We start from the raw sequence: 20,996 nt of genomic DNA on the forward strand, positions 1-20,996 counted from the left end.
TCCAATCAAACTTGAAAAGTCCCTTCATGGGAAATGTGAATGTGTGATGACCCTACCTCCCACAGCAGTTGAATAAATAGATAATCCCATGGATTTACACAGTAACCTCAGCCTATTGAATGAACTTTTGGGTCTTACAGCTTCCTTCCATGGGTTCAAATTTGCCATTTCCAGAAAATCGTAGAAATACTTATCCTAAACTAATAGTTTTCTAAAACTGTAAGCAGAACATCACTATTTAAAAATGGAAGTAGTAAAATCTTGATAGTGTTGTAGATGATACTCAAGCATCTTGCATTACATGATTACAAATACTTGGAGCTCAAGAGAATGACTTTTTCCCTGGAATTGTTCCTAACGAATGTAAGTATGCAGTAAGAAGGTGTGCTCAGTTTATCAAAAAAAAAAAAAAAAGTCTGTGGTGCACTACCGCCAGCAAAACACCCCCACAAAAATGAAACAATAATTAAATGGTAATTAAACTTAGGAGCTATGCAAGATTTAGAACAGGTTTTGTATTTGTTACTCATTTGAGTCCTTTTGGCTTGTTTTCACTTCCTAAATTTCATGCCAGTTCAGAGAACTGGAGAAAATACATCTCTGAGGTCAATTCCTACTCCTGTTTAAAAAGAAATCAAAATATTAATAGCTTTCTTCTTGCAGTGACCAGCTGAGGATATAACTGATGTCAGGTTTATAGGGAGCACTAATAATTCTTTATTGTAACAGCTGATGTTGGAGCAAAAAAAGAATACAAGCTATCAAGCATAAGGAACTTCTGCCTTCCAACTATGCTCACTAATCTAAGTATAGGATACTCTTGAGAGAAAAAGGACCTTTGATTAAAAACGTTGTTCCTTCAAATAAAGCAAAGAGCTCTGCAAGATATAAATCTCCAGGAGAAACTGAATTCAGCTGCCCCACATCACGCAAACGTAATGCAGTGGAGTGCCACATCATTATACTTTTTTCTCTTCCAAACCGTACCCCCTTATTTTGTTTAGCAACAACACATAAGAATTGGTCAAACATCCTCAGTTAACTGAAGAAAGGACAGGATAGTAGTTGATTACATCTTAGAAGGCAAGCAGGGTGGAAAGGAAAGTCACTGAGAACTTTATATTGAGAAAGCTGACTCAGTTTTCCCCAGCTTCAAGTAACAGCAAATGCTACCTTCCTGATTTTCCAAAGCAAAGTCACTTACTTGAAAGAATGGATTTTGCACACAATTCTATGGGTATGTGCTATGATTTATCCATGTGAAAACGAAATAGATTTAAGAAGTGTCATTGTGAAACTATCAGTAAATGGGAAAAAAGCACTAATTCATGATTCGGCAGCTCTTCAGTCATCATTTAAACCAGGGTAAACTGTAATCAAAATGAATTGTGAACTGCTGTTTGGCTACATGACTGAAAATCCCACTGATCTCAACACCCCAAACTCTTGGTTGAGATTTCTTTCATTTTCTGTGTCTTAGTACAGAGATGCACAGGAAAGACATAGACCTGTTGGAGCGGGTCCAGAGAAGGACCACAAAAATGATCGAAGGGCTGGAGCACCTTTCCTGTGAGGACAGGCTGAGAGAGCTGGGGTTGTTCAGCCTGGAGAAGAGAAGGCTCTGGGGAGACCTTATTGCAGCTTTTCAGTACTTAAAGGGGGTCTACAAGAAAGATGGGGACAAACTGCAGGGCCTGTTGCGATAGGACAAGGGGTAATGGTTTTATACTAAAAGAGAGTAAATTAAGACTAGATATAATTTTTTACAATGAGGGTGGTGAAACACTGGAACAGGTTTCCCAGAGAGGTGGCAGATACTCCATCCCTGGTAACGTTCAAGGTCAGTTTGAACGGAGCTCTGAGCAACATGATCTAGTTGAGGATGTCCCTGCTCATTGCAGGGGGGTTGGACTAGATGACCTTGAAAGATCCCTTCCAACCCAAACTATTCTATGAATCTATGCTTACTACTGCATAGGTGAGATCGTATTTACACAAATTAGCACAATCAGGTATTCACTATAAGCTCAACAGGCACCATCACAATTTCATCACAAATGTGGTTCTTAGATGAAAGAAGCAGAAAAAATCCTCTGAGCAGAGCACCTGAAAGGAAACTGGGTCAATTTGTCAGTCTGCTATGGTTAAGCAATTGTTAAGTACTAAATTGCTCAACAGTTGAATTCAATGGGATTGAAGTGGGTTCTTAAATCTAAGCACCTAATTAACTACTTTACTGGAAATAGGCCTTCCACTAAAATGCCCAGGAGAACAACAGTTCTGACAGGGGGATGAATAAGCAGTTCACAAAGTAATGCATACTTAGTTAAGTCAGGTTTTCGTACTAACACTTTCTTTTTGGGGGGAGGAGGGGTATTGACATGGTCCAATTCTCAGCCTCCCAGGTTATCAACTGGCATTACAGATAAATGAATCGAATTGATGGACAGCCCCCATCCCTGGTTCCCGCGACACCCAAACACATGCTGCTTCCGCTTGCCAGCGCCGAGTGAGCCAGCTGTGGGACATACAGCACCAGTAAACTCACCCTACAAAAGAGAAGTTTTCTGCTTGCTTAGCTTCATCAACCAGTTTGATAGAGAGCTCAGACAGGCTCTACAGCTGTTACAAGAGAAGAAGCAGGAACAAGCAGGCTCCACCATGGGAGGACAACAGCAGCTTTGCTGTTCCCCGTCACCTGGAGCCAGGGGCTGCAATTCAGCCCTTCCCCTTGTGCAGCTGTGGGGATGAAAACTAACCAACTCTTCTGTGCAGCAGTTGCCTGGTGCTATACTTTTGTGGCCCCACAAACACTACAGACAGAACAAGAGAGGCAATGGAAACGGGGCCCTCCCAAGAGCAGGAACCACCTTCTTCAATGACAGCCTGTACTTATGTCATCTTGAAGTAAGCAGGGAATCGCATTCTAGCACAGGGTGCTGACTCAGGAAAGGGGCTGACTTAGGAAGCTACTCACCATCCATCACCCATATTCACATCCATACCTAATGCGCAGAAAGAGAGAGGACATATATCTATAGGGAACCTGCTGGTCCGTGAAGTTCCAATTCATACAGCTTCCTCAAACTTGTGTGGAAGCAGCAGTTAGTAGGGCTGCACAGAACACTGCATTGGTGAATTCATCAGAGTTGAAAATAGAAGTGTTGGGGGAACCCTAAATGTGAATTATTTCACTGGTCCACCACGTAACCTCATGAACAGAAGGGAGGCTGTGAGCAGCTGCAAACTCGCTCAGCTGGAGGACAGATAACCAGGTGGCAAAGCAGGGCCCTGGGGCTCTTGTGTCTTAAAAGCTCCGAAATATATCCAAATTAGATGCCTAAAGTTTCCTAACAATCCAAAATCAACTCCCCAAAGGCCCAAACTTTGAATCTTTTCTTGGAAAAATACAATGGCAAGATAAGCAATGAAGTCATAACAGCATCACCAAACAGAAATCTTTACACGTGACCCCTGCAAGCACAGAGATCAGCAGAAATTTCCTGGAGATGGTCCTTGCTTTAAGACGTATTTATCCCATGTGTGAGTGAGTGTACCAAAAAGAGTCACATTCGTACTAGAAATATTTACTTGTTTCATTTAGCCTGTCCACGCTTTTCCAGCTGGGTAATGCAGAAAGCTTGTGCTCCTTCTGTTTCCTGAATTGTCCTTTTTGCTGCCTCCAAAGAGCCTCAGTCACAGACGATGCAGGGTCTAGTCCTTTACTGGGCATATCTTCACTAGCCAGGGAGAACGCCGACTGAGACCTCTGTGGGAATAAAAAATCAAAGAGCATAATTTAAAAATAGAAATACTTAATTATCAAACCCTTTACCATAATTAGTATGAGTATTCAGTTACCCGTGAAAGTGTGGGCTCTGCTAGCATCCAGAAATTGAACTTAATGTGTTCAAAAGAATTGTTTCAGCGCTAGATTGCTTATTTATGTGCATTTCTGATGCTATGCAAGGAGGCAGGAAATTGTTTATGCTACCACGGACCAGATGGAAAGAAATAATTAAGGTGAAGTTGTTAGGAATGTGCTTGGTGAGGACTGATATCTAACTGCTTCGACTCGAGCTAGCCAGAAAGAGATCCCATTGTGGTGAGACATGATGATCTATTGTTGGCTCAACAGGCCATCTGGTGTAACAATTTGCTGAAATTAAAAATTAAAAAAAAGCAAACAAACAGCCTGTTCCCCCAAAATAGATGTGCAACTCAACTGATTTTAACGCAGAGTTCTTTTGTTTGCTAGGACATACATATCCCACAATATGCTGGGCAGTTTTATGCAGTCTTCTTAATGAAGTCACCCTAGCCTACAATTCCACAACTATCTGTTTCTAGGAAGGTCACATTTCAAGTCAAAATGAGGTAAAATACTGTTGTGATTGTTAATGAGCCCTGACTACTACTAAGGGGAAGGCTCTTTCCTTTGGAACCAAATAAATAGATCACACATTTTAGTTTTGACTTCGGCACTGGGGTTAGTTACAGAAGTCACATTTAAATTTGGCCAGATGTTAAAAAAAACTGTGAAAGCTGGCGTGTCCTGCTGATTTCAGGAGAATTCACTCTTACATATCAAACCACATGTGTAATTTTAGGAACAAGGCTACAGCAGCTCAAGTCAAGTTTTAACATCTGTCCGACGCTATATGGCTGCAATACCTTTTTTTTTTTTAATTAATAACTTTGCTTTTGATGACAGTATGTGCTAAGGCAGCTTGAATGGCAAGAGAGGTCACTTTTTCAAACGCCAATTTGCTTTTTCCCCACAACTTTTTACCACTCAAAACCTCTGTCTTGGCCTTCGCAACGGAGTCAGTAAAAGCCTGCCTGTATATGCCAGGGTTTCATTAAGAAGTATGCTTTCAAGTGGCTCAGCCTCTTTAGGCAGGCCAAGTTGGCACTCTTAAATTTTTGTACATTTGAACTGATGTTCAAATTACAAATAATTTAACTAAAACCGATAATCTCAAAAGGGCCAGTCTTTGCCTGTATCAGAGCTCCGCTTTGCACCAGTGCAGATGGGGAAAAGGATAACTTGACTTTCAGCTATTTTCAAGTCCCTTCAATTCCCAGGATGGCATACGCATTGCTGGGAGTCCTGCTGGCTTGAAAACAAGTTTCACCACTTCTCTGGCTGCACCTCCTCCCATCTGAAATGCTCCCGTGTGGGACCCTTGTACCACGCCAGAAGATTTAATTAACTGCAAATCTTCCTGCATCCTTGGCTCAGCAGTGTGATTTCATAACAGATTCAGCAAAAAGAAACACAACCAAACAGCAGGGTTTAGTCTGGCTTCTGAACTCTGCAGGAAGATCCAGAATTACTTGCCCTAGAATCAAATCTTTTCCTGTAACTGCAATGACCGCATAACTTGGTTAATCCTGCCCAGGCAAAGACAAAGGTCCTAACATGATGTATTGGAGTGTTTCCTTTCAAACTCAGTGACATGAACTACTGCAAATAAGCTCATAGTACTGTATAATTTTATTATAGGGAATTGTTCAGATGACCACTTTCACAAACCAGCTATATTCGAGTGGGTATATAGGCTGTTTCAAACTTCAAACTAGATCCTCAACTGCTCAAGATAATCTGAATCCTCCTTAACCCTGCAAAAGCTTAACAATTTAACACAATACAGACAGGTACATAAATTGTTTTGCTATAAGAATTTGCTTGTTAACTTTTATTTCATCCTGCCAGGATATACGGACAATATAAACAATTCTGCCACAAATTCTCAGCCTGAACTGTGCTGTGGCTCATTTCACTTCGTCCTAAAGCAAGAACTACTCAACTTCCCATTCTTACAATAAATTAGGTCCAGCTCACATCTGCCACCCTCTGATATCTTTGTGTCAAAGTTGTTAGGTACTGAAAGCAGCAAGTTGTTGTGGCTGTCATTATTTTCACAGTACCAAGTACATACCCTCAGGGCACATTCTTTTCCCACGTGTATGGTAAACACATAGAGATAAGAGATGCTGAAGAACCTGTAAGAAGGAATATCCTGCAGCTGAATCACCAGTATCTATTTTCCCTTATTACTTAAAGATCCAAATCATCAGAAGGAGAAGAAAACATCAGGAAAAACTTAAGTAGTCTGTTCCATGATAACCTGGGCTCAGATAATGAAAGTAACATGTTTTTTCTTATTATGAAAAAATCTGTAGGTTTGACAACTTTTCTGGTGTTTTGTTTAAATGCCAGTTTCTCACCCGCCCACTCGCTGTTTCGTAAACATCACAGCAAAGGCTGCATCGCAGTGATGGCAGTGTGTCTGCACTTAGCTCTCAACTAACCTGAGACCCGCCAGCAGCTTAGCCCTGGCAACTCAGAACTTGGCACGGGCTACGAAATCCACTGAAGTTGCTCAGCAATCCTGCCCCCAGAGCCGTGCCTCCGCAGCAACGCTGCCACCAGCACTGCCGCAGCAATTTAAAGCTAGGTCTGGTGTGTCTACACTACACGGCAGATATATCTTTCAGGACTAGAAGATACAGAACAGCTTGAAGGATTTAAAAAGGAGAAGACGAGCATGAAGGGCCTGATGGGCAAAAAAAACCACCCCACTGAAAAACAAGGCAGTACAGACAAGAAAGTAGACACAGTCCCATGTGATATAGTAGCCTAGGATCTCAAATAAGCTTATCCAAACAAGCTTATCTAAAACAAACTGCTTTTTTTTTTTTTAAATCGCGTGCTGAAACTTTTGGGTCAGGTCACAGGGAAACTGCTCTCCACAGCTTCTGCCAACTCTCTATGGAGAGTAGAAAATTGGTTTTACGCAGGAACTGCTGCTAATTCCCAGGAAAATCCCTCTAAATGCAGCAAGGGAAAAAGGTTCGGTGCCTCCAAAGCTTAGCTTGAGACCATCCTCATCCTTTTTCTACATTTTATCTGAATTTTTGATAAAATATGTCTTGGAATGCTCTGCTATAAGTACCACCTCTTCTCATTGAAGATGGTTCAATGTCACAGAAGGCTCACAAAAAGGGAAGTAATGCCAAGCTAAAATAGCTTGACTGCACCCCTGTATTCAGATCCTGAAAAAGGATCAAATGATGCTACTGGAAGAGACTGTTGAACTATCACTCTTCACTACTACTTTTGTAGTTCTCTCTAGTTCTTGTAACTGGAGAGATTTAAATGATCAAGAAGTGACAGCATTCTAATAAGCTCCAATTAAGAAGAATAAATAAAAGTAAAGGATTAGGTTATTTCTTGTTCTGAAAGTCAGTTTTAGATAGGGGTGGCAAGACAGATAGTAGAATTGTGTTTTACTCAGACAAGTATGGGTGGAAAGAAAGTGTAAATATTCATCCCTGAGAGCAGTTCAAATCACTGGTAATGCTGATAACGATACAAAAAAGGAGTATCAATAGCCAAGCCTCGTGTAGGAATAGGACACAAGCATATCCCAGCATGAGAACAAATCACTATACATTGGCATAAACAAGGCCATTTTTTTTAGAGCACAAAACCAAATGTTTGTCCACAAGTTTATCTCCAATCAATTAGTGGCCTGACTGATGACTCTATCTGAAAAGCAAATGACTCAAGACCTCCTTTTGTTGCTTTTGCAATTAACAGCAAATTAGAAAGTTAGTTATTTGATGTGAGGTTACACAGCAAAAGCTCTAATCCTGGCTGGCACAGTCGCATCAACTCGAACTCAGCTGGCACCACTAACGCAACAGCCCCAGAGCCATAGCATGGGCTTCAGCACGGGCTACTAACCTACGTCCATGCCTGCCCACGCTGCTGACTTCACTGCCACACTAACCTGTGGCAGGCAGCAGAAGAACATATTACTGTGCTGCATTTGTGCCTCTCTTCGTCACAGAGATAACAGCCCATCTGTAGATCCACTGGGGAAATTTCTCTGTTGTGGACATTTGCATAGGAAGCAAAACACTGAACATAAGGGAACAGGATGGAGAAGCCTATCTGGGGGCTGGTGCTCCACGTAGTTTCCCTGTGCATGGATGCAGAGAAGTCCTAGAGGTAAGGCTGGCTACCCCGATAGGCTTTTGGATCAGTTCAAATTTGAAAAAGGGATATTTACCAGCCAAATGGAGGAGTCATGGCCCCGAGTCTTTACCAGTTGCCTATAAACTTGGACAGCAAGAAATCTCAGGGCAGAAGAACCAATCCAGTCTGTTTTCCAAAAGTATCCAAATAATACAGTAGCCTAAATATGTTTTTCAAAAGGAGGCAGGAATGTAGGAGCTTTGGTCCTGATTTATAAAGACATGAGAGGTCAAGAAGACCCTTCCCTCCCAGCTAAAGCTACCAGCACCTTTTCTAACCAGTTCTGGTTCCTCAGCAAAAAAACTGGTCAGCCAGGTGCATTTATTTGTGATGAATTACAAGGCTGCCCTGTATACGTTTGCAGTTGGACACTAAGGTACTGCAGCTGTTAGTTTCTGCAATAAATTAGTACATCAGCAGATGGCATTGCAACCAAACAGGTCATTTGCTATGTTCGCCGCACGCTCTGCTCCCTTGGAGGCATGTGCTGCATACTGGATCGCTGTGCACTACAGCACAGCTTGCAAAATGTAGTTACAGTATTGACAGGCATTTCCAAACACGTTAGTTAGATGAGTTCCCCACCGAATCCTGCCTACTGGCATCTGCTGCGAGATGTTTGTTTCAAAAAGAAAACCCAGACACATTATTATTCTCTTGGTTTTGGTTTGATTTTTTTTTTTTTTTAACCCCTCCTCAAGGGATTTCTGCTGCATAGTTATAATGTCTGGACAGAGAGAACTCAGCCTTCATCTTGTACTGGGCTAGCACTAAAGGAATATTTTTTGCAGGTACAGTCCTGTTTCATTGCTGGCCTTCAGGGGAAGAGAAAAAGGCAATGTGGTTTCTGAAGATGAAGGAAGGGAAGAGTGAATAAAAAATAATCACATACAATGTCTCTTATTACTTAATAAATATAAATATTCCATCTTCTGTCTATAACAATTTACAAGCCCATGCTTCTGAACACTGAATAAATAAAAACAAAACCAGTAATGAAAAGCAAGAACAACTTTCTATAAAACGTGCTTGTGAATATTGAGTCTAACATTGATAGTCTATGGATTCTTTACCTGGAATAACTCTCTTATAGGTATGCATATTGTTTAGAGACAATATCGAGACTTTGTTCTACATTCTTCCTCAAAAGATGAAAGAGCATGGGTAATTCCTCTTTCTTCTAAAAAGAAGCCAAGGTGGTAATTCAAAGTAGATCCCAAAAGCAACTGAGTGAACGCTACAAATGATAGTCTGGATCACTCATGTTTTTCTCCTCAGTTCCCTCCTATGTCACCCTATTTCTTTGGTCTGATTTAACTAGTAAAAATGTAATTTATTCTGCACTTACTTACAGTAGATCGAGGACTCTCCCAGCTTCAGGAGGGACTGAGAAGCCCAAGGTGCCACCAGCGCAAGGCAGCTGCAGGGTCCCCATGGCAGGAGCCCTTGCAGGAACTGGGACCTCAACACCGGGGCTGAGGGCAGGGAGGGCACCTCTGGATCCTCTGCTGTGCAAGCTCTGACCTGTGGGACGGCTGTTAATTTGGGCTTTGAAAACTACCTTATTTATTCAGGGAAGCAGCCTAGAATTGACAGCACAAACAAAGATTACTTAAACGCAACCTTATCCGTCCCCTCTCCTCACCTGCAAATTCTACGTCTATGCCTGCTAGCAGTGCAGCAAAAAACCCTCGCCTGCTTCTCATCTGTGCTCTATGAACACAATCGATGCACAGACAGAACCAGCAGGTCCCACCCGACCTCAGCAAATACAGCAGCAACTCCTAAGCATCAACAGCTAATGCATCCTTTGGTAAGGAAACTCCCACACCAGGAAGGAGACTGCATGGAGCTTGTGAACAGTGCCACTCTGCCACAGCCGATTTATCCCTGGAAGTGATTTTCCCTCTGCTCAAATGTATGCAGTCCAGACATTTAGCAGTGGGAGTGAAATACCAAGGGTTTCAAGCATCTGTTCCTTAGTTAATCTTGTACGCGGCAAAGTATCTGTTAACAACCCTATGGCTTCTGAAAGAGGGCAAAAACAGGCAGATGAATGGGAGATTTTTCACACTCAATTGAAAAAAACCTCCCTTCCTTAAGCCCTGACCTAAATCCTGCTTAGGATATCCCAGCCATCAGGGCAAATCCTTCAATAGCAGACTGGGGAAAGCAAAGATGACTACTCCCTCTCCTGCAAAAGCCTTAGAGCATCCGTCCTTCCAGGGTTTGCCCAAGCTGGCCTGTTGTTTCCTACTGACACAGACCTATCCTGGCTGCACTTTAGGTGGGTTTGACATCCTTCTACTGGCCTCTCAGACAGCCGATCCCCTTAAAAGTACTGTTCCTTTAAAAGGAGGACAAAGATAAGACTCAGTTAATCAGGAATAGGTCCATCAGCAGTATGAACTGCACACCTGTCTAATAATATGTAAAGCCACATTTGGGTTTGCGTTTATTTTGGTTTAGTTTGGATCAATCGACTTTGAGGATCCAGAGACGGGTTGCAGGGGAGAGAGGCAAGAGGTTACTCGCCAACAAACCCATTGCTGCTGCGCATGCAAGTAGCTCTACAAATCACCACACAGAAGTATAATCCATAGTGCCTGAGGGACCTCCTCCCCCTCCCCAAATGGTAAGCAGGCCCCACATGTGAAAATGCTTTGGTTGCAAGGGGTTTGCAAGCTAGTTATAAGGGAGATTTAAATATTGGTTCCAGAAGATGAGTATAAACATCCTTTTATTGTACTTATGGGGCTAACAATTTAGGAAAGTGGTAGGAACATAAAATAGCATACTTCAATCAATGTGATGGATTTATGTGAAGAAGTCTATAGAAGTTTGTGGTAAATCAATTGTTACATGCTTTGACAGGAATAGAGGGCAGATGTACCAACACAACTGTAATCTAAACAGCGCCTTTACAGGTACCCTTGTTCATTTAGCTGTTACCGTTTCTCGTACGTTCCCCCACGTCCCTTTCTTTTTCCCTTCTCCTGAACTTGAAATATTCTATTACATCTCTTTAAAAAAACAAACAGCGCAGATGCTTCCCAGTTGTGTAACATCTTTCATTTGAAGACACTGAGAGCTCAGTTAGTATCCTCTGATGACAGTATTACTATATTATTTACAGATAAGAAAGCTGAGCAACTGCAAAGGCCAGATCCCTCTTCTGGTGTAGGGCAACATGATTCTAAGTTGCTACCAGTGTACCCCACTGGGAGAGTGCATGTCTATAAAGGTGTAGGGGAAGAGGGTGAGCTGGCATTTTAATCTCAAGTCTAATTGCAGCCTCCCACATAAACTCACCTTTTTTTTCAAGAGAATACTCTTCACTGCGCATGATTACTCTATTTTCATTAATTTCTAGGTTGCTCAGTACCCCATGCAACCTTTCATGTCCCATTCTGACCCTTGTCTACAAAGTCGTGCTCAGCAGTGTGCTCGCCCATCAGAGCGAATCACTGCGTCTCCTACTCAAACACCCACTTGATAGAGGAAGCCTGAAGTGTTCTGTGTTTATTTGCTTCTCGCTGTGACAATATACACCCTGATTTCATCTAAAAATAAAGTCAGATTTGCCAGGCAGCCTAGCTCTGAGCATCACAGATTTTAAGACAGACCTTAAAGCTTTGTGATATCCAGCGCTGTATTAGGATAACGTCATTAAAACAAAATAAAGCTGAAAGAACAACATATGATCTCAATTATTTGGAAAATAACATTATAGAATGACCACCCTTCTGTGTCCTCTCTCTCCTGCTCCCTTTCCTGCCTTAAAACCCATCTTGGTTTGCGGGCAGTAAGCATAATCCAGCTGAATTTAGGCCTGCATGGGCTTAATCATATATCTAGCATCCAAAACTGTCTTCTTGGATGTTTGTCAAGTGCATGAAACCAAGAATCAGTCATCTTGTGCTAGAGATACATCTCAAACTATACAAACAACTTCAAAAGGACAATTCTGTCACGTTTACCCTTGCACTGATTATTTAGCCACCTGAAACCTTAAAAAGTGGTACTAATTACTAAGTCAGAATTGCAAAAGCAGTTGTATCCTATCCTTTTGCTGCAGTGGAAGGAGGGAAATCAGCCAGATTACTATGGACAGGGCTGTCTTGATCTGAAATCCAGTGGGACCACAATGTCACACCTGTAAAGTCAGCAGACCACAGTAAGATTTCTAACCTGGAAAGTACTCAGAGAAAGCTGCATCTTCTCATAATAAATATTAATTAAAAAAAGACCCATTATTTTCTGAAGTACCAAATGCTTTTCCCTCTCAAAGTGTACTGTTCTTTCCCATTCCGGGCAGACGAGAGCGCTGCAGTTGGCTGCTTCTGGAAGGAAACAAGACAGTAAATAACCCATCAGGATCCAGCTGATGGGCTCCTGGATAAATGCACACCCGCTTCATCAGAAGCAGGTCCCAGCCATCCAACCTTCTGATCCCCACTCATGTATAAAAGCGAGAAGCTCCATCTTCCCTATGATGTGACATATTTATTAATTAGACATACATATGATGTTTTTGATACAGAGTCGTTGCCAGGAAAGAACTGATGTCAGCTGGTATCAACTTCCTACAGTGTTATACCTCCCTCAGCTGAAGCAGCTCTCCCGCTGCGTCCTATGACTGCTGAACAGGATTCCTCTTCAAAAAGGTTTTCTTCAAATATTTGTTGGGGACAAACGTACAAAGGTATAGAGCACCTGCAAAACCTCCTGAGATTTCCAAAGCAGTTTTGGACCTCAGGCTTGTGTAACCTTCCTTCTCTTTAAAACAAATCAAAGGGGGAAAAAAAGAAAAAAAAAGAAAAAAATAAGCAACTGTCGGTACACTGTGGACCTTATAGTTAGCTTAACCAGTAAATTTCTGCTTCCCCTGAGGTGCATCATAATGTGTGTTTAATGAAATCCTCCTTTTCCCTATATCCCTAGCTGTTTTATATACTATAAATTATGGATGAGCTTCTGTTTATATATGCAATCTTTTAGCTGTAAAATAAAGACCACTAATACAGCACTTAGAACACACCGGGATGCCTGCACTCCATCAATGTTTAAATACATGGATATTTAAATATGCCAACTGGTCGTTTGCTCTCGCTGGCAGTGATGTATGGGGGCCAGGAGCGGGAAGATGGACTGGGAGAGCAGAGAAGCATCCACCCATTGCTCTAAGCTCCTCCTACCCCAACATTGTACGGCCTTTCCTTATTGGTAATGAGAAACAGATGGTGCCATCCATCTCTTTTTATGAGATGGGGGAATTAAATATTCAGCCTGGTATCACTATTTTTAGCTTGGGCAAGGGATCTCAAAGAGATCTAAGAGAAAAAGAGGAAAAGCCGATATCTATAGCTACTACCACACCACAGTACTGCAGTTAAACAATCAATAATATATTTCGGGGAGATACCGCATGTGCCTGTGTGTTCCTTAATATGAAGATCAATAGGTTCTGCTCCAATCAAGCAGGTTTCAGGCAGTTGGTCTCTTGGCACTGTGCAGTCCCCAGTTTACACAGCTCAAGTAACGCCGGGCTTCCAGAGCCCACTGGAAGTTTCTAGCTGATACGGATAAGCTACACACAAATAGCTGCATTTAAAAGAAAAATTGCTTGGCAGACATAACCACACAGTTGTATCTGGAATTATTACAACTCCCCCTCACACTGTAAGCAAGTGATTTTGCTAATAAAATGCAATGCAGTAATAAACATGGGTTTCTAAAGGCTAGCGTTGTAGCATGTACCTGCCCTAAGTAACTGAATCTTACCAGACTCACGTACTATCTTCTACACAGAAGACAAATAAAAATATTTGCTCTAAGATGAATTTCAAGTTTTAAATTATGAAATCCTAACTGCCTTAAGATTTGCTACCCTTACCTCCCTTTCCTCAGCACGTCGGTCTGTTAATCATGTTTCTTCTTCCCTTTTATTTAACCTGTCCTGCTTCTGCTTGCTTCACCTACTAATTTGTTTGTCAGGTTACCAAAGAAAGCCTTACACAGAGGAAACTCTACTTAAATAATCCTTATTGGAAAACAGGTTCATGTATATAACTCTAACCCAGTAATAGTCAACTTGGGTCGCTTTGATAGAAAAAAAATGCTGACATAGTCTGTCTACAAAAACCTTGGTTACATTAGGAGCATCTGCCTTAATAAATCTGTCGCAAGAGCTCCCTTGTTAGCTCCGGCAGGTACTACAAAGAAAAGGTTTTTATCGCTACAGGCAGATAGATCTCTGCTCTGCATATGGCCACAGGGCGTCTCTGCCAGCTTCTGTAGAAGCTAGGTTTTGTTTTGGAAAGAAAAAAATATTGCAATTCTTCTGGCAGAAAAGGTAACTTTCTCAAATGATACACTGATACAGTTTAGTCCTCCAAATCTGCTGACAGATGCACGCTTACCATTCGTAGCTGAATGAAAGCAAAGTTGAATGGAAAGCAAGCTCAGGAAAAGGAAACTGGGTTGTTCCACTGCTGTTGATGAGGACACTATATTAGCTATAGGCGCAATTGGAATTATGCTACCTTTCCAAGGGTGTCTGGTTATACTCAGAAAACAACAGGTTTCTGGTGTAATAACTGGAGATTTGACGAGCATGTTTCCCTAGGTCTTGTCCTTAAACTCCAGGAAAAAACCCCCTCAGTTGAGTCAGACACAAAATTAACTCTCCCTCTCCTGGTTCTTATGTTCCACAAGCAAGCTGCCTAGGAGCTACAGGGCAAAGCGCTTAAACGCACTCACCCTGACTTGTTATCACTTGGTTAACAGCAGCGGCTTAAAGGCGTTACTCCTTCAATTTCGAAAAAGGTGAGGGACGAGAACGTAAGTCTGTACCTCAGCAATTCTGGCCCACAGTCTTATATTCTAGCAGAAATCTATTTTCACCGGCAGCGTAAGCTAGCAAACTTAGCTGGGAACTAAGGCTCAGCACACGTTCAACTCTGGGGTTTCTGCTCGGTGGGGAGAGGTGGTTACTGGCGCAGCAGCAGGACACTGGGGAGCAGCAGCTTCAACCGCTGTATCAAAAAGCGCTGGAACTCATCTGTCACTGTCCTCCCTCACTGACTGTGAAACAGCATATCCAGGCCTACAGCTTATTTTCACTTCTTTTCACTTGCTGCTCTTCTTAAAATGTTACTAATGCAGCTTGTCAGATTTTTTTCAGCTTTACAGCAGGAGCTAAAGGCATCGTGCTGAGAAATAGGTGAAAGGAGGAGGAAATACTCTTTAGTGTAAGACATAAATGGTGCTCTACGGTTGGGTTTACTTTTTTGCTTGTGGTGGTGGCTGTTTACGATGGCTAAGGAGAAAAAAAAAAATTACAGAAATCTAACATTGTACAAAAGAAAATACAACGTTCAGCAAAATTCCAAATAAAAGCTAAGTGAGCGTGAAAACTGTCTTAAGGAATTCAGACTGAGGCACTGAGTACTGTTAGCATTCAAATCAAGCCGCGAGACTGCCCATATCACAAACTCAGTCCTCCCCAACACACTCGCCAATACAACACAATGTCTGCGACTTACTTCTGTGGCCCACGATGCGCTAGGAAAAGATGCAACTGAGAGAGACAGTTTGTCCAGACACGGGTTTAATGCCTTGTTCTCTGCAAGTCTCTACGTACCATTCCAGGCAGTAAGTACACTTCTCCATCATTTCAATCTTCCAGTTTTATGCAGCAGAAAACATCAACAGTTGTGCCAAGTCACTCACCCATAACGTGTAGGACCCCCTGCGGCTCCCTGGAAAAGTCAGCATACTCTGATCTGAGACAGCCACAGACGCCAGGCCACTGCTCCGGGACGGTGGCCATTCAAAGTCAGCCTCGGCCTGCTCAGTTTTGCTTTTCTGCTTCTTTATAATCTGTAAGGCAGGGGGGGCAGGGGGTAGGAGGGGAGAAAAAAAAGCGGTGCTTGCAAAATACTCTTTGAGCCGTATGGAGAAAAACTACGCTAACCCTGTCTCAAGGCAAACTGCCTAGGAAGAACACTTGAGTTTCCCTTTGCTTTTGCTCCAGTTCATACAAGGATGATTCTGACAACCTGCCTGCATTTCCTCTCATCTTGCAATTGCATAAGCATCGATACAATAAATTATAATCAATGCCCGTAGGAACGTCAGAGGTGAATTAAATAAACATGGAACCCTGTTCCTACGGTAACACTTTAAACATTAGCAGCATCTGTCAAGTCTTTTCTCAGCCCAGCGCGTTTGCAAAGAAACATAAAATACTAGTTATAAGGAGAATTTCAAAGGCTCCCATGGCATCTAGACACATTTCTACTGAAAACAAAGAGGTGTTAGGTGTCTAGGCACTATTTTTGGTTTTGAAAATCTACATTGTCTTAGGAGAGAGAGATCATATAAGACTAACTGTCTCCCTGCACTGAGAGATTATATCCTGCTGCACTTCATTTCCACAACTTTTCTGACTCCAATTCAAAATATCTATGGAGTATTATTTTATGGCATAAAAGATCTTGTTAGGAAGCTTTTGCCAAAAGTAGTAGCAATTCAAGCTTGGCTGAGATAGGCTCTGGACTATCAAAGACTTGATAGGCAGAATTAATCTTCTATCATCCCTATTAATAAGAAGGCAGATTATTTTCCATTGAGCTTATGCCCTTCTGGCTTTTCTTGATAGCCTTATAAACAACATGTTCCTTTTCTGGTGTCTGATGCATACATCGTCAAATGCCACATCCCATACAAAGATGTGGCAATTAGCTTAGTTCACACAAAGGGAGACTAACTTAGCAGAGTGGTTACTTTACCGATCACAGGAACTCAGCAGCACTCAGTTCAGCTTGTCTTGCTTTGCTCCAGTCTGTCCAGATAAACTCAAGGGTATTAGTTCCCACTAGCCCTTTGTTTCAGTGCTGAGTCAGTGCTAACTGCGAGCTTTGCAGGGACAAGAATGAGCTTTCCGGAAAAAGCGACATAAATCAGACACACAGAGGGTTCTGTGATTTTTTGTGTGTCTCTCTCACAGTATCATTAACAGAATTCTATTTTAATGATCGATGTTTTCTCTGTATGCGTTGCAGACGCAGGGTGCAGTAGAGCTAGTATGGTCAAAAGCCACACTTCTTTACTTTGGGAAACTTTGTGCCTTTTGGGAAGTGAAGTACAGCTGTAAAATTCCATGAAGGTGGGGCCTCCTCTTCCAAGCAAGGATATCACACACCAGAGGGGCTGGTACCTCTCAGCTCTGACAGTGTACGTCATCATTTAGGCAGTGGATTAAGCTTATTTATAAACTGATCTCTCCATCAGATGTGGCTGATTAAGCCTATACTCGGATAGTTGAAGTTGCAACTTGTCATTTACTCTGCTTTCTCCGTTGGTGTCATCCTTTTTGCTGTTAGCAGAGTCAAAGCTCACCAGACTAAAGGACTGTGTTTTGGCTATTAAATAAGCTAAGGAAAAAATGCATGCCATACCTTCTGCACGATGGTTGTGGCCAGCTCTTCAATGAGGTCCTCCTTGTGCTCCTGCAAGTAACAAGCCTCGTTCTGCTTGTCCTGCAAAAAAAATGGATATCTGTAGTTTCTAAAAATCACATAAAAACAGCCTTTCCACAGAAATGGGGAATACGCCCTATTTGCACTATGGGAAGAAATTACAGGTACTTACATTGCACGTCACCTTCTGCAGAGCAACATGCATCTTGGATACAAGTTCATCAAACCCACACTCAAGTCTTTAGGTATGGCATGAGATAGTGACTACTTCTTTATGTTTTCTTCTGTATCTACTTGGTTTTGTACCACTACCCAAATTAAAAGAAATGTAATTGTTCCATTTAAATTATTTTTTTTAATGTTACCAGGCTGTCACTGTAGGTCTCTGCCTTAGAAATAGCTTCTTCCACTGCTTCCTCTGCAACGCGTAAGGCCACAGCAAGGGTATCCATCATGCTGTGTCCTAGGTGAAGAATAAGAAAAACCACCATGTTCTTTGTATATGTACATTTTGCACAATGAGCTCCAAAATTCAGACTCATATTCTGCACATATATTCAAATCTTAGATCATTCATGACAAAGTTCATTTCCTCAATCCATAATCATGCACAGTAAAATAAACATCTTAAGACAGAGAAATTTGTCTGCATCTCTATGTTACTTCTTAAATGTAAATATTAAATACAATAAAACAGAGTATTTTTATGTTGCTTATTTTAGAATCCAGCAAAATAGTTAGGAGGAAATCATAAGAAGAAAATTTGTAAACTTCCTATAAACACCAACAGAATATAAGAGAGTGAAAAGAATACAGAAGTACAGGATAGGAAATGGGAGAGAAGTAACAAAAACTGAACATGAAGAAAATCACACTAGAGTAAGCGTGTATTAGCTGTAATACTGAAGCAAGATATCCCAGCATGGTACAGAAAGGATTTTTAGTATCTTGCTAAATGTTTCAGCTAAAATATTGTTGGATCAGTGAACAAGGCTTACCAGCACTCTAGGATATTTGTCCAGTAATTCAAAGTGTAAGGACTGTGTTTTAATCAAAGAGTTTTTAGCAGCATACCTTCTGTCTGTCGGTAGAACGTAGAGTCACTGCCACAAATGCTCCCTTCATTTTCAAAGCTTCCTTCAAAAAAACCTCCTTCTGCTCAAAAAAAGACAGTACCGCACGTTAGTAGAAGCAGTACCCATTGACCGCAGAGGCATTATTAGATTAGAACATTCACTCAAGATTCGGTGGCACCACACACAAAGAGGAATAACCAGAAAATTCCTCCTACCTTTTGTATAAACCATGATTGCAGCAGCTTTTGTACAAAACATAACTGCTTTTATACAAAAGACCTCTCATTCATTTTGGATGGAGAAAACTATTTGTACAGTAAAAGACAGAGAGAGGAAGAAGCTACTAGCTATAAAACTTACATGGTAGAAGTTAAGTATAGGGAATTTGCCTTTAATATGACATTTGGGGTTGAAATAGATTCTACATTTTAAAGGGCAATTCTGTATAAATAACCCAGACACGTATACTAGTATTTATCTTTAAAGGGAACAAAAGGTTTACCTAACAGTCACACGGAGAGTAGAAGAAAGTTAGCAATGACATTTAGACTCAAAGGCCTTCCTTAGAAAGGTCTCACAGAGAGCGCAGTTGCCACTGCAACTCATCATTGCATTGTTCACACTTCCATTCAAGGACAAAATAGTGAGACTTTGACTTAAGTAAAGGCAACGCATCATATTAAAGTTCTGAAGAATCCATCCCTACAGTTTTTAACTCCATTGTTCCACTTCTGCCCTCACAGACATGGACTTTCTTGTCGTCGTACACATTTGTTCTCAACTGTTAAGGAATCTTCTTCTAGCAAATTTAATTTGATACAGAGAAAGCAAAAAGACTAATAAATCAGAACTTAATGTATAGGTTGCTTCTCTCTAGAAGCTTTTATGCCAACATTCACAAGAAACACCTAAAATTTTCACTCCAGACTAGAGTCCACTTACCATTCCATGTAATTTCAGAAAAAGATAAATTAAGGACTAGAGAAAAATTAAAGTGCCTGTACAAATTTCAAAAGAATTACATCAGGAAAGTATCTGGTCCAAGAAATCTAATGACATTTCAAACATTCAGCTAACAGTGTTTTGAGTAATTTGGTAAAGTCACCAGTATGACATCAAAAGCCACTTCTAACCCATTTTATATCTCTAATTACTCTTATGGGGTAACGCACTCTAACACCATAGTTAAGGGAGAATTGTGTCTCTTCATTTAAAAGGGTGATGCCAATACTTAATCAGCATCTTTTAACCATTTACAAACATCAATAAAAAAATAAGGTGTGGCCAGTTTCAGAACCTTAAGCATGCAAAACTCATGCAAAAAGCATGAGTTAAGCATGCAAAAAGTGAGGACAACCTAAGTTTTGGCCAACTTGGGTACTGAATGTATCCCATGTTAACCAAATCTTGCTTCAAACACCACTGCAATGTGCTCTAAGGCCAAATGTTGAATGCAAAATTATTTCCTCATTCATTGACTACTCAGAACTGTGATAAATTTTTGGAACACAGGCTAGAATAGAAACTGCAATTTACTTTACAGACTGAAGATAACAGTTCTTCTGTATCAGTGGCATAATTAAGATTAAACATTCTTTGAATTCTTAATCAGTCCTCTAGACCCTTCACATCTTTTTTTCTCTCTCCACTGAAAAAAGCCTTGAAAAAGTATTTTTTGAAATAATCTCAGAACTTCCCTTGTCTCAGCTTGTATGTTAAAGTAGATAAGCTAATAAGAAATCAACACAGCTCTTCTTACCTATTGCATCAGGACAAACTCCACTCTCCAGTCTATGCTTCTTGTATAAGTTCTTTAGGACTTTGGCACTTCCAAAACACTTAAAGCGGCTTTTGACATTATTATAGTACCAATCCAGAGACTGGGTCCTTAGGAGCCTAAAATAGAAAAATAAACAACATATTTGGAATGATTCCAGAACAATAAACCCGAAGAAAGAGTTTAACATATTTTTATGTCTTTTATGTAAAAAAGGACATTTTAGGACTCTGAGCATAAACATATTAATTTCTGAATACTTCTTTACTGTTTGTGCTTTCCAAGTGTCTGATAGGCAAAAAAAAAAAAGGTAACTCATGAGCAAATATCTGCTTCACACTACTCAAAGTTTTATTTGGCTCTGCTACTATCAGAAGAGGTGCTCTCCCCTTTTACATTATAATAATGCCAACACTACAGCCTTTTGAAAAATATAAACAAGCTTTGGAACAGCACAGGAAGGTTTTAAAAATAGCCTTTATTTACATGGATTTACAGATAATGTAAGAACATTAGCCCATTAGTGCACCACAACAAAAAAATAATTCATAAATACACACCACTACTTTTATTTGGGGAAAGCAAGAGAGTATATGAAGCCTAATTAG

General features: G+C 41.0%; 1 protein-coding gene across 4 annotated transcripts in view; it reads right to left on the reverse strand.

The window, feature by feature from the left end:
* MYRIP (myosin VIIA and Rab interacting protein) overlaps positions 1-20,996 on the reverse strand; it is a 234,007-nt gene that overhangs the window by 34,565 nt on the left and 178,446 nt on the right. For all 4 annotated transcript variants that reach the window (XM_063325386.1, XM_063325385.1, XM_063325387.1 and 1 more), the window contains 6 exons: positions 20,371-20,507; positions 18,610-18,690; positions 17,901-17,998; positions 17,515-17,595; positions 15,785-15,934; positions 3,592-3,769 (listed from right to left, as the gene is read on the reverse strand). In XM_063325386.1, the coding sequence (XP_063181456.1) occupies positions 3,592-3,769; positions 15,785-15,934; positions 17,515-17,595; positions 17,901-17,998; positions 18,610-18,690; positions 20,371-20,507 (725 nt within the window). The remainder of the gene's footprint in view (positions 1-3,591; positions 3,770-15,784; positions 15,935-17,514; positions 17,596-17,900; positions 17,999-18,609; positions 18,691-20,370; positions 20,508-20,996) is intronic.

The sequence above is a fragment of the Chroicocephalus ridibundus genome, chromosome 2, assembly GCF_963924245.1.
Source record: "Chroicocephalus ridibundus chromosome 2, bChrRid1.1, whole genome shotgun sequence".
Classification (NCBI taxonomy): Eukaryota; Metazoa; Chordata; class Aves; order Charadriiformes; family Laridae; genus Chroicocephalus; species Chroicocephalus ridibundus.